General features: G+C 42.1%; 2 protein-coding genes across 2 annotated transcripts in view; both read right to left on the reverse strand.

Moving 5' to 3' along the window:
- The window catches only part of LOC146643209 (uncharacterized), a 239,886-nt gene that overhangs the window by 132,133 nt on the left and 91,640 nt on the right, over positions 1–16,113 (reverse strand). The window lies entirely within an intron of this gene.
- On the reverse strand, positions 1,874–11,365 carry brd2a (bromodomain containing 2a). The gene is made up of 12 exons (XM_085395302.1): positions 9,284–11,365; positions 6,475–6,778; positions 6,251–6,388; positions 5,886–6,036; positions 5,597–5,796; positions 4,995–5,477; positions 4,776–4,904; positions 4,461–4,652; positions 4,107–4,366; positions 3,706–4,016; positions 3,475–3,600; positions 1,874–3,317 (listed from the first exon to the last, which is right to left on the reverse strand). The coding sequence occupies exons 1-12, from the start codon at positions 9,313–9,315 to the stop codon at positions 3,190–3,192; spliced, it is 2,454 nt and encodes an 817-aa protein (XP_085251428.1). The 5' UTR covers positions 9,316–11,365; the 3' UTR covers positions 1,874–3,189.

Here is a 16,113-nt window from a genome sequence, read left to right on the forward strand (position 1 = left end):
TGTTGTTTCTGCTGAAACCTAAACTGTTTTGTTTTTTTTTTACATGCAAAATGTTTTTATCTCATAATTTCAACTTAATCTGTTGTCTAGTATATTTTCTCTGCTCTGTCAATGTGGTCAAAACGCAATTTAATTTTCGCTATTAAAGTCGAAGTCACACGTTTCCGCCTACTGTGGCGCTCCTCACCTTACAGTGGCTAAAGCCAGGTGCTCTTGTGGTTGCCACAATACCGGAAGTATTTACATGTGGCAGGATACCAGTGGTGTAAATACGTATTGTGGCCACTGGAGGGCAGTCAATCTCTGTTATCAGTCTGTTCAATTCAATTTTATTTATACAGCACCAAATCACAACAACAGTCACCTTAAGGCGCTTTATATTGTAACGTAGACCCTACAATCATATGACCCCCTATGAGCAAGCACTTTGGCGACAGTGGGAAGGAAAAACTCCCTTTTAACAGGAAGAAACCTCTGACAGAACCAGGCTCAGGGAGGGGCAGAGCCATCTGCTACGACTGGTTGGAGTGAGAGAAGGAAGACAGGATAAAGACATGCTGTGGAAGAGAGACAGAGGTTAATAACAGGTATGATTCAATGCAGAGAGGTCTATTAACACATAGTGAGTGAGAAAGATGACTGAAGAAGAAACACTCAACGCATCAGTCTACACCGCAGTGAGAACTCAGAAACGTTTATAGTTTAGAATATAGTTAATTTTCCTCATTTACTGGGTAGATTTATTTAAATATTCTCATTAAATATCTTATGATCAGTAAATCTGACACTGATGTGCTGCAGAAACCTTTAGAGGAACATTTATATATTTAGCCACACGTGGTTTTGATTTACAATCGTCTCCGTCATAATTCTGTTGTCTGTTTTTACTCTTGCACTTTTAAGTGTCTGTAAAAACTCTAGTCCAGCTTTTTCCTGAGAAATGAAAAAGAAATTTATCAGCAGCGTCAGCGATGTGCTGAAGTCCAGTTCACTGTGTCCTCTTTGCTCTATTTATTTTCCAAGAAGAGATCCTGTTGCCTGGTAACTTCTGACTGCTTCATCTGGTTTTCACTTTCATCTTTCAAGGAGCTTTCATGAAAAATGAGCCAAACTAGACTAAAAGCAAAAACTAATTCGGCTGCAACAGATAAAACACCTTAATTTACATAAAATCCAATTAAAATATCACAAAAATATCTTTACATGTTTTTGTCCCAGCTGTCAGCATCATTACTGAATACATTTAAAGGCTGATATAAATATATCATTAATAAAATGTTAATAAAAGGTTCAGTTTAATATTATTAAGACTCCCAAGTTAAGAATAGATTTTAAATGTGACACCAAATACTTAAATGATCTTCTGTGTTATTCTGGACTTTTATCTGTTGTCAAAAAACTCATGTTTGGAAGTTTCAGCTGGTCTGTGGGGTTACACAGTGCAGCAGGACTGTTTTGGAGTATTAAATGGATTTTGTCTTCTTGTTCCCTTTTATTTATTATTAGTAATAATTATTAATAATCAATATAAACATGTCAGAGAATCTCAGGATTTTTAATATGCAGGAAAACTGCTTGCAGCAGGATGCAGGCTGCACATGTGAGGATACATGAAGTCAGGCACTGTGAGAACGTCATTCAGAGGAACTCGATTTTAATGCTCAGTTCCAGTTGTGTGTTGTTCCCCTCTGTGATGAGAGCGTTTGTTTTAAAAAGTCCAGATTAGGGTTAAAAAGTTCTTTCAGCAAAAGAATAAACAAACTGCAGTTAATACTTTAATCTGCGCCTCTCTTTGATCGCCAAACTGAAAACTTTGATGTATTTTTTATGTCATGTTGTTTGAACTCAGGATGTCAATAAAACGTTGCCAAAGTCGGTGAAAAGACGTCTCAGTTTATTTATGTACAGATGTTCAGGTGAAGCGATGGAGTACACAGGCTTCAGGGTTCTGACAAACTTCAGACTGAAAATACTTTAAAAAAGGAATCAAAGGGAAACAAAAACATGCTCAGAGGCTGTAGGTTATCTACACCTCCACAATCCCGACACGTAACCTGTCCACAAACGTTTGCTTTCAGTATGAAAAGTTTCTCCTTTTTAAAATTCCTCCTAAATAAATAATCCGCTGCAGAAGAACAGAAAACACACCTTACCCTAAAAATCACAAACTGGTTTAGTAGTACAAACAAAACGAAACAGTGCATCATCACAACAACACGAATCCATCGTCGGCGTCTACTCGATCAAAACAAACTCGCAGTCTCTAACCTGCTGTACTAAAATTTAATCACACAAAGTAAAGTCAAATAAAACTGAAACTTTCAGCTGCCGTCGATCTCGAAGGCCGATTGTTTAAAGACAAACTTCTGGATTTAAAACCTCTCTGATCCGATGTTTTTGTGACTGAATTAAAGAAATCAGAGGAACAGATGTTATTGAGCACAGGACGAAACGCCCCCACAATTTATTAGCAGATTGGTCACATTAGAAAAAGCAACACGTTTACAGAGAAAAGGATGAGAAAACAGCCGACACAGAAACATTCATGCCCCTCCAACAGATGTGTGCAGATGTTCGTCAGCTCCTCTGTATCTCATGCGTTCTGAAGGTGCTTCTGTGTGCAGACCCACTTTTTCAACGCCTGCGTCAAAACTATGAAGAACGTCACGACGTCATTCGCACAGAAACACACACACAAATATTTCCCCTCTTTATCCACTCGGAAAAAAAAGAAAGAAACACAAACAAAAACGACTTCGCTCATGCCAGTTTCATTGTTCCCACAATGAGGGAATAAATTAGCTCCATAAAATGCTTCTTTATAAAAGAAATGTATTGAGTACTGTACACCTCATCTATACAGCATAAAGACAGGGAGCACGGTGAGAAGGGAAAATTATCTCCAGAAATTAGACACATTCTGGCTCTAGCACCCTTATCCCTCCAACGCACGCCTCAATCTTCTTTATGTGCAGGAGATGGAGCGTCCCTCACTCCACCCGCCGAGGCTGGTTCTTCAGGGAGGAGAGCAGGAACCTCCTTCATGTCGGAGCTGAGCGCCGGGAACGCTCCATCTCTGCCGGGCTCGCCAGCCCTTCCTGCAGCTCCGTCAGCAGCTTTAAATAAGTTCAGTCCACTCGGGGGGAAAAGAGTCCAACGGGACATCTTTTCATATGAAGAGTCTGTCTCTCAGCCGGAGTCTGACTCACTTGTGTCTGAGGACGAGGACGAAGAGGATGATGAAGAAGAGTCAGAGGAGGAGCTACTGGCGCTGAGACGCGACGGCTGGGTGTGGGTGTCGGCTGCAGGCTTCTCGGCTGGAGGAAGAAAACAAAACAACATCAAGATGTGTTCAGAGGAAAACAAGGAAAACTACATTATGCTCCATGGCTGTAGTTTTTGGTCATTTTTCAACACCGGGACCAGTTTAGTCGTTGTTGATAAAGTTTCACTCTTCAACCATGGACGACTTACGTTTGGTCTTCATCGGCTTCTTTCCAGAGTTGAGCTGACCGCTGACGTCCATCAGCCTTCTCTCCAGCTCCATCTGCTTCTCCAGAGCGAGCTCTTCCCGCGACTTTCCAGCACTGTTCTTACTCGCTGCAGACAGAAGACAAGAACATCAATGAGCTGGAGAACTTTAACCAAAGATCAACTAACCCAGCTTATTCATTTTCTTCCCAATGTTTTATGAGGTTCACTAACTGTAAGGCTTTCGGGGTTTCTTCCTCAGACACGTCATGACGTATCGCTCCAGCTCCCGCAGCGTCGACGGCTTCAGCGTCTCGAAGTCTATCTCAATCTCCTCGGGGTTGGTGTCTCGGAGCGACGGCTCACGGGACTGGATGATGTAAACGACACGGCCGAGCTTTTCGCCGGGCAGCTTGTTGATGTCCAGGCTGAGCTGGCGCTTCTCGTCGTACGACATGGGCGCCGTCTCCTCCTCTTCGTCTGAGTCAAAATGGCTCACGAGGGGATCGTGGGCCACCTGCGGGATGACGTTGGCCTTTTTGGATCTGTTGGAGGAAAGCAGGGAGTGTTTAACAAAATAAAAATGTGCACAATGCAGTCAACTCATAAACTGTCCAGTAGGTGGCAGCACTCACTTGCTCTTGTTGTTTTTCTTGCTCGGTGCCTTCTTCATCGGCATCACGGGGCAGGGCACACTCTTGCTCTTAGATTTTGGAGTTTTGGTCATTTTCGGGGTCTTGGGCGGCCTGACAGGTGTCACATCCTCCTCTATCCTCCGGTGCTTCTCTTTCTCAACCTTTTTCTTCTTCTTTTTGTCCTTCTTGTCTTTCTTCTTCTTGGGTTTGGCGATGGGGCCCTGTGAGAGTGCGGTGAGCTGCTCATGAACAGCTTTTAGCTGAAAGATCAAAAAAATAAAAAGATAAAATGGCATCAGTGCTGCGAACAACCGGTGTGTGAACATGTGTTTACAGACATGCTGCTGTACACACCTGCTCCTGCAGCTCTGCCAGACGGTTCGCCCTCTCCTCCTCAGAGTCGGAGCTTGGGCTGCTGTCGCTTTCCTCACTCTCGCTGCTGAGCTCACTCTCAGAGGAGGATGAAGAGGATGAGGAAGACGAGGAAGAGCTCGGTGGTGCTGGAGGCTCATCTGGCATTTTAGCAATACAGAACTCAAAAACATCCTGGAGAGAGAAAATGGTTTGGTTTAAAAAAAATGCAACTGAAAATGAGAAGTAGAAGTTTCAAATTGCGAGAATTTAAAAGTTCCAATTAATTTTTTTAATCATTGAAATAAAGAAAATCACCTGGAGTTTTCTGGCCATGGCCACCACATCGTGGTCAGGAGGGTTGTACTTGTAGCAGTTGGAGAACATCAGTCTAACATCAGCGGAGAACTGGTGCGCCTCACGGTACTCTCTGCCGTCCATCTTTCGCTAAAACAACAAAAGAAAAGATTTTAGATAAACAGTCTCTGAACTTCAGTTTCAGAAGTGATAAATTCAGTCTGTGGAACGAATGCGTACCTTGATGGTGCTGAGGTCCATGGGCTGTTTAATGATGTCGTGGTAGTCGTGAAGACCGAGCGACGAGGCATCGACAGGCTTGTAAAACGGCCAGGCGTACGCGGCGTGCTTCTTCGACAGCAGCTCCTTCAGGACGCCGCTGCAGTAACGCATCTGAGGGCTCAGCTTGCTGCGGCGCACCGGCGGCGGCAGGATAGAATCTGGTAAGTCCTTCTTAGGAGGTTTGATGGGTCGTCCGCTCACTCCCCTCCTGTTCCCTCCTGCTCCTTTGGTGCCTACAACCACTGCTGGTCGGCCCATATTCATGTTGATATTCATTCCCATCCCCATGCCCATGCCGCTGTTGTGGTCCACCCTCAGAGAGGTCAGGGTTAGCGGTGAGTTGTGCCCCAGCCCCATGCCACTAACGCCCATCGTGCTCATTATAGGCATGGGTACGGTGGTCGGAGTGGTTGTGTCCGCTTTCCGCTTCACACCTTTTTTCTGTAGATGAGAAAAGAAGAACAGAGGAAGTCAGAGGAATCCCGTTTCATGTCTAGTCTCCATGAATTTTAGAACACATTCCAAAAATATAAATACAAGAAGTCAAGCGTTACAGTTACCTTAGCCGTGGGCTGGGTGGGCAGGAGACCTGTGATTGTGGGCATGGTCTGCTCAGTCTGAAAGGCGTGGGGCATGCTCTTGGACAAAATGGTTTGTGGTGGGGTGGAGAGGATTGAGTCGGGCGTTTCTGGAGTGGGAGGCGAGTATGCTGACTGAGAGACAGCTGGGACTTGATGAGCTGTTGTCACGCCTCCAGAGACTGAAAGAGTGAAAGAGGAGAATCAGGCTGTGAAGTGACTGATCTTGTCCTGAGTGTACTACAGCTGCTGGCCTGACACATCTGCTCACCTGCATTGTTTTTCCCTTTTTTGCCATTTTTTGCAGACTTGCTGCGTGGAGGTGGGGGAGGCAGCTCCAACTCTTCCTGAGGCATCTGAGCCACCTTCTGCAGGAACGCCTTTTCCAGAGACTGAGCCATCAGCACGATGTCATCTGTCGGCTGCAGTGAAGGAAATTCACACAAAATGGTTTTAAAACAATGATATTAACACACTTTATACATAATACATTCATTAACTATAGTTAATAACTATAGGCAACATCTAAAGACATAATTATATACAGATACATAATATACAAGGGTAGTATTGCTCTAAATATTTTATACTATATATTTTTACAATTTTTGGTTATATTGACCAGGGCAGATTTACCTTGTTATAAATGTAGCAGTTGGTAAACATGGTGTTGAAGTCCTGCATGCACTCACTGGCACTGCGGTAGTAGTTATTTTCTAATCTCTTCTTAATTGTGCCCATGTCCATTGGATTTTTTATGATCTTGTGATAGTCCTGGAGGAAGAGAGGCATTTTCAGGGTAGGAAACATTCAAACTTCACTCTTTAAACAGGAACTGAAACCTGAAACTATACACTCACCGGCAGGCTGAGCTTGACAGCATCCACGGGTTCGTGAAAGGGCCAGGCAAAGTGGTGCCTCCACAAAGATTTGAGCAGGACTTTCTGCAGGAACTGCAGTTGGTTGGTCATCCTCCCCTGGCGGTTGGGGTCCTTCACCGGGGGCTGCGGGGGCCCGGAAGGGGTCATCTGGCTGTGGGGGGGCATTCCAGGACTCTCAAAGCCCTCGTAGAGCAGTGAAGGTTTTCGGATGCGTTTTCCAGCTGTGCCACAGTTCTGATCCATCATTATTCCCAACATACTGGCATCGGGCCCAACATGGGAGCTGCAGAGAGCACAGTTACAAAGGAACTGAGTATTTTGGTTTGAGCTGTGATGATGAAATTCTATTAAGTTTTTCTTCTCATTATAGAAAGGTTACAATGAATATTCTGTGCTGTACATCCTGGGATTACCATGTAAGCTAATCAACTTTCATAATAAATAAGTGTTCCCTTGTTGACGTATGCTTCCTGTTATCATGTCAAATTTGATACAAAGTCAAAAAGGATACTACACGTTTGTTAGCAAGCACCCATCTGCCTGACCCTGAGCGCTCACACTGGGTGAACTGCTACAAGCACTTCCTCTTCTACACGTCTCACTCAGACTTAAACCCAACACCCATTTCCATGCTTTTAAAAAAACAAAACAACTTAGATTGTGGGAGGAGTTTAAGCTGCCATGTTACTGTAATGACTGGAATAGTGTAGAAAATTTACACACAAATTCTAATTCCTAACCTTGTCTACCATAAGCCACCCATTAGTCATTAACACAGGATTGTGATTATATATAAACAGAGCTTAGGGTACACATTAACTTGTCACAGTATTAACACTAAGCCACTCCTACTTCTTGTTGTTCTGTGTTTGACAGGTGCGAGACACCGACTATCTAAACTCGTTCTCTGCAACCATGACTGTACCTATGAGCGCCTGGTGACTTCAGAGTTATGTTTAGATGACAGGAGAAAACAGTTCTATACAAAAGTCACATTACCAATACGTAACACGACACTTTGCACCAGCGAAGGAAGACCATCTCTGTTGAAATCTGGTGTTGACCTGACTTACCATTGTGCCTCCATGTGTACCTTTAATAACACTAAGGTGTAAAGAAAGCATATCCTTATACACTCTAGAGCCAAACAGCATAGTTACGGGTACTGGATATAAGGTAACAGTAGTTGTATTTTATGTCATTAACTGTGCAGTATTTTCAGAGTCTGGTTACTTGGATGGGGACTGTTGGTGGCATTAGCATCAAATCTACAGTGACACTAATGCTAGTATTTTTAATTTAAAAAGAAAAATGTAAAAACCAGCAATTCTGTTTATTCAGTTGTCCTCTTTCAGTGCTGCAAAGTATTGACTCACCATGATCCACCTTCACTGGCCCACCATCTGAACCACAAGACTTACAAGACTAACCAAGGCCAGAGGGGGTATTTAAGGTCACCCGCCTGAAAACTGGTTTCTACCAAAAGCCTGAAACAGCTGGTGTTGTATTATTGGATGCTGCACCATTACCATTAAGTCAAAACAGAAAATTGGTTTTTTTAAGTTCCACATTTAAGCAAACAGTGCAAGTAATATAACCATGGGGTTAGTAGCTTAAGTCTCCTATGCATAGCCTAAAGGTATGTTTGCACTGATCCACCCTACACACAAAATGTAAGAAGAATTAGCAACATGATACAACAAAAGGAGTGCAAAGCTATTGTAAACCAGTCATTTTAAATGATACAACTGTTGGAAACACATTTGACAGTTAGTGTACTTTATTATTAAAAAGGGAAATAATCATGTACAAAATATAACAGCACTACACAAAAAACATGTTGGCCCAAAAAATATTTAACAAATTAAGAGACAAAAAATAGATTCTCCATTAAAGTATTAAAAATTTATCATATTTAGAGACAGTTTTTTGGCATTATCGGATTAGTTCAAAATGATAGCAGCTGCTAACTACTGGGGCTAGTGTGCGCTGTAACCAGGCAACCAAGGGAAACACCCAACATATATACTAATAACCCTACATTAAAAATAACATTTACCAGAGACATTGACAGGCTCTCTGTATGTGTGACAATACTACTTTAATAATACATAAATAACTGGTAGTGGTGCTACTGATAACGGAGCGTTAGCCGTTATGCTACAATGGAGTCGTTACACCGGCGATCACAACAACCCCATGACCGCCACATGGCTACAACAACAAACCAGCGAAACACGCAGTGACTCTGCCGTGGCGGTGCGCCCGACCCCCCTACGTATGTACTTGCACAACGATCAAGTTTAACTATGGTTTTGTGCTACACAAATGCCACATTTATACATTAGATAAAGCCTTCTTAAAAGATGCCAGGTCAGCATTGTCAATTGTCACTGTCAATAAACGCAGACATACAGCACCAAACGTGATACTTACGCGTCTCATGAGCAACCCTTCGGGCTCAGGCTAGAGCTAGTAATGCTAACTGCTAGACAGTGTGAGAGAGCGGCCAACGGCAGCCGAAAATGGCGCCGGCACAGCGCTCAACAGTCGCAGTTTGTTATGTTAAAAAGCCCAAAACAACCTTACTTCTTCCACATGAAAGTCACTTCTAATGCCTGTAACGACACGATAAAGTCCTTCCTGTAGCATACTCAGCGTCCACCTCTCTTCAACTGGCATTACAGCAAACAGGGTGCCCGTTCCGTTATATTTAAAATAAATAACCATAAATGTTCACAATATTCCGACTGATGGAAAGCTGAGAGTCGGTTATGCCGGTAGATACCTGTCAATGGGCGGGTTAACAGCCATTTCCATCGGGATGGATCCGGATTCTGTTTTTAGCTACACTCAAACCAGGATCCGTCTCCAGTCGTCAGATCTCTCCGTTCCCCGCCACGGAGCTCTCTTTCAAATCTGCTTCGCTGAAATGGCGACTATGCGACTACACCCGGCTTTTTATAGACCCGTCGCAAAACCCATTGGACACACCACCCCAAAACGTCCCCGCCCCTTGGATTTCTACTGGCTGTTCACGACGTCAGTTAAAATGACCACACCCCTGGATACTGAAACTCTCCAACCTGCAATTCAGGTCAGCCTATTCGCAAGATTTTCCTGTCCGTCAAATAAGTTGCACAACACTATTGGTCCATCCTTCTACAGCCTTTAAGATATACTGTATGCAACTGGCTCCGCCATATTATCCCCCACAGAAAGCGAGGGCAAGGAAGCCAGCCTGCTCCATATCATATTACATTACGTCAACGTGTTGAGAGCGACGACGGGTATTGGTTAAAGCTGCTGTAACGCGGGCTTTCAGGGTAAATACCATGAAGCCTATTGGTTGTTGCATCCAGTCACGCGTACCCTCGAAGAGCCAAGGGCTTCTTCCCACGAGCGTTGTACTAAACAGTACATCCGCATTTTTTTTTATCTAAGGGAAACGAAGCACAGCCGCCATCTTTAAGCACGTTGAGAGACAGTAATATGATCAAATAACCCTCAACTCAAAACACACAATGTCAAGAAAAACCTGTAAAACGCCGTATATTCGATTTACACGCGCAAACGGTGTAAGATCCCAACACTTGGTGAAGAAAGCGCCACAATTTTAACAGTCAGACCAGCCAAGCCTGTAAAACGAGGCCTCCACGACCCGCAGTTACACGCTGTGAAAGGGCGCAGATCAGGCCTTACACATAATTTAACTAAACGATGTTTGTGCTGAAGCCATCATTTACATCTTTCATCAGCAATAAAAACCTAACACGAACACCTATAAGAAGGTCACAGAAACCAACGCCTGAATGACACAGCAGTTTTCATTAACAACCTCATCCAAAGCCTGATTAAATCAAGCTCCAACCGAAATATTTACAACTACGTTAACCAATACAGTCCAAGGGAATAATTAAATTAAAGATTGGACTATTGTTTTAAAGATTAAACCATCAAACCACACCTTTGTGGTTCAACCAAACAATAAAAGACCAAATAACATCAAGATAATAGTACAAAAATCGTACTTAATAAACCTATATAAGCGGCTTCTTTTTTTAAAAAAAAAAAAAAAACGACTTAAACTCATTGAAACGACGACACACAAAAGGTTACCTAACCACTGCGCCCATCCCCCACACCAAGGTTACAAATTCTGAAATACACGATACAGCACTGGCACATATTAATACAGATTCAAATATTTCTAACGTTTTCATAACATTGTGCTGTAAAAACAAACATTAAACTAAACATTTTTAAAAATATATATAAAAAATATAAAATGAATGTTGAGTATAAGTCAATAAAGTCTGGAATGTAAAGTAAGTAAGAAATTCCAATGATAAATCCCAAAATAATGCGAAACCTTTCTTCAAATTATCTTCTTGTCTTCCACCTCGATACTTTTTAACCAACACATTTCCCTCAAACATGTCCGCCTTCTTCCCCCATTCCCTGCGCAGGGTGGGGGAGGGGAGTCATGTGACGACTCGTGCCCGTTCATCAAATCTGGACACGTGGCATTCTGCAAACACCGCGATAAAATGTGTTCAACGCGAGCCCGAGCTCATAAAAACACCGTGTACATATCCAGAGAGACGCGCAGATTATTCGCCACAATTAGGCGAATAAAGTTGTCGAAATATCCGAACAAAGGACATACTTTCCGTAGGATTTGGCTCATTCTGATTGGCCAGGCGTGACCACGTGACTAAAAAACGATTGCAGTTTTATTGATTGCGCTGTTTGCCGAACTCTTGCACCTGTAATCCGTTTATGATCGCCGTAATAATCCACATCTCATTTGTCGGAGTTTGTCAAAGAAAAATACTGACATCTGTTTTTTTCTTCTGATCGTGATTGCTGTCGATCTGCGTCTGCGTTGCACCATGAAACATGGCGCATGCGCTTATCCCACGTAGACGCCTTGCCAACAATGCCCCCAGTGTGCGAGAGCGACGCTGATCCAGGAGCAGTTTTACCCATAAAATACGTTCTTGTGTTCTGCATTTAGTGTTCCCTGGAAGGAGGTGGGATTCAGCTGGAAGTGATGAGTGTTATTTTACAGATTAAAGCAGGAAAAGGGGATAAACTGGGGATTTTATATAAATAGTTTTTTAACAACAATTTAACTTGTTCTGACATTAAACTACAATCTATTCCTTCCCCTACCCTGTCCTATCTAGTATGTATGTCTCTTTAGACGCATATCCATCATCTCCGCTTTTGTCTCTATTTTTTAATGTAATTTTGAAAAATGTTTTTGGTATTTCTCTAGTCTTGTTATTTTTCAGGTATTATGTGCCTGTGGAGTGTTATGTGCACCTTAGTATTTGTATTTCAAATAAGATTTGAAAATGGACAATAAGCTTCACTGAAGTAGTCCCTGATGAGTCGAGACTTTTGCATCACGTTAAAGTGGAGTTATCATTTCACTGCTGGATTCCAATGAGATTATCAGACACGTAACTGTGTTATCAAAATAATAAAAGCAACATCTTTTGATCCCAGATTTCAGTTAGCAGGTAATTCATTTAGACAGCAGTTATTCAAAACCATGTTCCCCCAGGCACACTCAGGGAACAGCCGGTGATCTGTTGGATGTTAGATAAAAACTCAATCTGCACAATAAGGGTGTGATTATTGTGCAACCGGCCTGAAAATGTTGCACAGTGGATGGAAACTGAACTGCACATCCTGTATGTGATCATATCTTTGTATCGACTGACTGTTTATTGTTAAACAAATATTTTTACTGGTGAGCTTATAGAGGCAATATTGATAACGACAACAAAGATGCACATTTCATAAATTTGTTTACATAATTTTTCTTTATCAGTCTTGCAACTTTTGTAAATCACATTTTAAAAGTAAACACTTGCATTCACTAGTGCAAGCTGAAATTTGATAGGTGGTGTATATGTACTGCAGTATTTGTTGATAAGTATCTCATAGAAAATACAGATACTCTATTTATAGTACAGTTACTGACTTTGTCTTTCTTGGTTCTCACTATAAAGAATATAATTTTGACTGAGACACATGTTGTTGTTGATGTCATAAGTTTAATAGTCAGTGGAGCTTTTTAATCCTCTGTCCACTGCTAAACATTTATACATATTTGCAACTTTATCTTAAAAAGTTTTACTTTTAATTTTAAACATCTGAAGTGAAATTTTTACCTGTTAAAATCTAATTTGTATCTGAAATTATCTGAAAAATTATAAAAGAAAACCATTTGAACCGTAGGATTTTTTTCAGGAATGAAAAAGTGAAACTGTATTTAGTGAAAGTGAAAGCCTCATGAACGACTCGTGAGTCATTTTTGTTCATGGACAAATAACATGGATGTGTAAGTATAACCACTGTGGATGTGGAAATAATGTCCCTGTGGATATCTGAAATGTTTTTTTTAACTAAAAAGAACTGAATTACCAAATAATCAACAATCCACAGGCCTGTACACTTAAACTAGGTGTACTTCTAGATATCATAGCATTAGATTTAGGTAGAGTGTACGTCTAAAGTTGGAGATATCTTGAAATAATCTCCCAAATGTAATGCATAAGACTAATGCTCAGGCTCATATAATGATAACCTGAAGAAATACTGTGAAGTATATCCAGAATTACATAACATATGGAATCAGCGATGGTAAAGAGTAGGTCAGTTACATTAATGCCTTTATGTTTGTTTCTTGCAGGGGAAGAAGGATCAGCCTTCAAGAAGCAGTAATGTAGGCAGAGGAAGAGGAGGGAGGATTGCGTCAGAATCAGCCTCCTCTGACTCATCAGCCCTGCTCTCTCCCTGACAAACACACACTCCCCCCTCTGTTTCCATGTTTGACTGCGTAATCTTGTCACATGAGAGCAATCAGTCCAGAAACAGTTGCCAGGGAAGCTTTTTCATTCCTTACAAAAAGACAGACTCGGGGATCTTAGATGTTGTTAAATTGATTGCACTACAATAAACGCTTTCTGAGTGCCTGGGTTTTGTCCTCGTGTTTGCGTAACCTTGTATGTGCAGCTCTCTGCTTCAGTCCATTCACTCATTATGGCTGACAAGCCTTCCCTAGCAACAACAGTTCCTTTTACTGCTGATGTGAGGAGCAGTGTTCGGATACAGAAGCTCACTGTGCAGTTCAGGTTCCCGTTCAGCAGCGTTTCTGTGCTGATATCGCTTAAACATCCTTCTCCCTGCAAACGCTCATGTCACCCACATGCTAACTCATGCTTACTATGTCAACAGCTCACATGTGCTCACATGTGCAGAATCACATGACTTGCTGATTTTCCATTCGCTGCTTTTTTCATTTGCATCCCAATGTGCCACTGTTTGCTTTGCAAAGCTGAACACATTTGCACTGTTTCCATTGGGCTGATTGTGTTATTGATGCACATGCCTCTATTATTTCATTTTTCACTTTGCTAACATGCACTCACAGAAACTGTCATGGTGCTGGGTCGTTGACCCAGCGTTTTGTGTTTTATGGTTATTTTCTTCTGTTCTAGTTATTCTGATTTTGGTGTTCTGTGTCCTCCCCTTGTGCCCTGTTCGTGTTCTGGATTTCCTGTTTTATTTTGAAGGTCTGTGTCTGTTGTCATTGTGTTCAGCTTGTATCCTCCAGATCGTCTTTGTGTACTGGGATCAGCTGTTCTTCCCTCCTGTGTGTGATTACCTGATTTGCTTGTGTGTGAGTGGGTGTCGGTCTGTGCTTGTCTGTGTTCCATGGCGTTTCGTTCCTCTCTCTGCGCCACACCCCGTTTCCTATGTTCTCAGGTTTGTTAATTAGTTTTTCCAGTTTAGGTTTCTTTAGTCATTTCTCACTGTCAGCTCTGTCACCCTATTACATGTAAATAAACGTCACTTGCATTATCAGTCAACTGCCTGCATTTTGGGTCCTTTTCCCTCCAACACCACACGGCTCGCCTCGACAGCCGTGACAGAAACACAGAACCTGGGGTTCAGCAGAAGTCTGTTTCTGTCCCTACAGCACGGGTGCCCAATCCCGGTCCTCGAGAGCTACCGTCCTGCAGCTTTTAGATGCATCCCTACTCCAACACAGCTGAATCAAATGAATGGCTTGTTATCAGGCCTTTGCCAAACACGATGGCATGCTGAAGAGGTAATCAAACCATTTGATTCAGCTGTGTTGGAGTAGGGATTCATCTAAAAGCTGCAGGACGGTAGCTCTCGAGGACCGGGATTGGGCAGCCCTGCCCTACAGGTACCGTCTACACAAATGTGGGCTTAATGCACCTCAAGACAACAATGCACCTTTTCAAGGACCACAAAGGTGTATGTAAGTTTCCATATTAGCACCATTTTAAGGTGTGGAGATATTGAGGTAAAAGATACATAAGATACATCAATATAGAGCATATTATATTTTGCAGTTTTTAGGTTTTCACAGTTTTCTATGTTTTTAAGTTACAGGACAAACTTTAAATACATTCTGTCAGTCTTGTATGTCAGTGTTGGGTTAGCAAAGACTGGATGGATGCAGGCTGTTTGCCTTTGTTCTTCTTGTTCCTGCTGTTTTTTTTCCAGGTGCTCCAGATAAGCTTCATATAACACATTTTAGCTTAACTGGTCTTATAAACTGGAAATAGTTTTCTAAGACTAGAAAAGTGTTGTAAATGCTTCACTTTCAGTGTGAGTGTATAATTGAATGGAAATATCTGAAATGAATGGGTAGGCCTACTCATGCATGCAGCTGTGAAGATTTTTGCACTGCTGTATTAGGTACAAAATCCCCACCAGAGGTTCAAAACGGTCTCATTGTTAGAAGATACGAATCAGGAGGATACAAACGAGCGCAATCCTGTCGAGGCAGCAACAGGAGGATATTAGGATGATGATCACAGCCCTAAAGGTGTAATATGAATATTGATTCTTCTCTCTCTCTCACTCACACACACACACACACACACACACACACACACACACACACACACACACACACACACACACACACACACACACACACACACACTTGTTGAGTGTCATTTACATTTTCATTTAGAGCAGCTTTTACACTTTCTCTAACATCCCTTTCACTTTTGCTGTCACAGATACAGAAAGTCCTCTAAGCTTCTTATTGTATCACATTCACGTTGAGATTTACTCATTGATACTTTCAGCAGTTTAAAGAGCAGAGATCCTGAAACTGAAAGACTCACAGGCTGGACTCCTGCAAGAAGTAATGACTAGGAAGACAGCAGTAGCTTAATTAGGCATTCATGCAATGGGAGTTGTGTGAAACTGAGTAGGACACTTCACAAAAAAACAAAAGGGTAGTCGTGACTAGAGAGGTGAGACATTTCCAAATGAATAGAGATGGTCTCTCTCTTGAGGAAGGTTTCCTGGGTGGAGATAAAGACTGGAGTCTATGAAATGAAAGTGCTCTGATCAATGTGTTTAGAACAGTTTTCACTGCACTCTGCTCACTGTTCAGCTCATAAACCAGCTACACCAAAGCAAAATCAACAAAGATAATCATGAACAAGAGATGAGATTATCATGCTTAATCCTACACGAGTAATCTCTTTTGGAGCATATGCCTCTGAGGCTGCTAGTTTTGTTTGAAGGGTGGAGCTGTGAACTGCTGCT

This window comes from Rhamphochromis longiceps, linkage group LG22 (genome assembly GCF_057381845.1).
Source record: "Rhamphochromis longiceps isolate RC_006_pf linkage group LG22, R_longiceps_female_GT1.1, whole genome shotgun sequence".
Classification (NCBI taxonomy): domain Eukaryota; kingdom Metazoa; phylum Chordata; class Actinopteri; order Cichliformes; family Cichlidae; genus Rhamphochromis; species Rhamphochromis longiceps.

Excerpts from the sequence above, each read along its gene's own strand:
- brd2a (XM_085395302.1), bottom strand. The coding sequence starts at position 9,315 with ATGGAAATGGCTGTTAACCCGCCCATTGACAG. Across the intron at positions 6,389-6,474 it reads CTGTCAAGCTCAGCCTGCCG|GACTATCACAAGATCATAAA; the intron begins GTGAGTGTATAG and ends CTCTTCCTCCAG. Across the intron at positions 4,905-4,994 it reads TGGACCTCAGCACCATCAAG|CGAAAGATGGACGGCAGAGA; the intron begins GTACGCATTCGT and ends TTGTTGTTTTAG.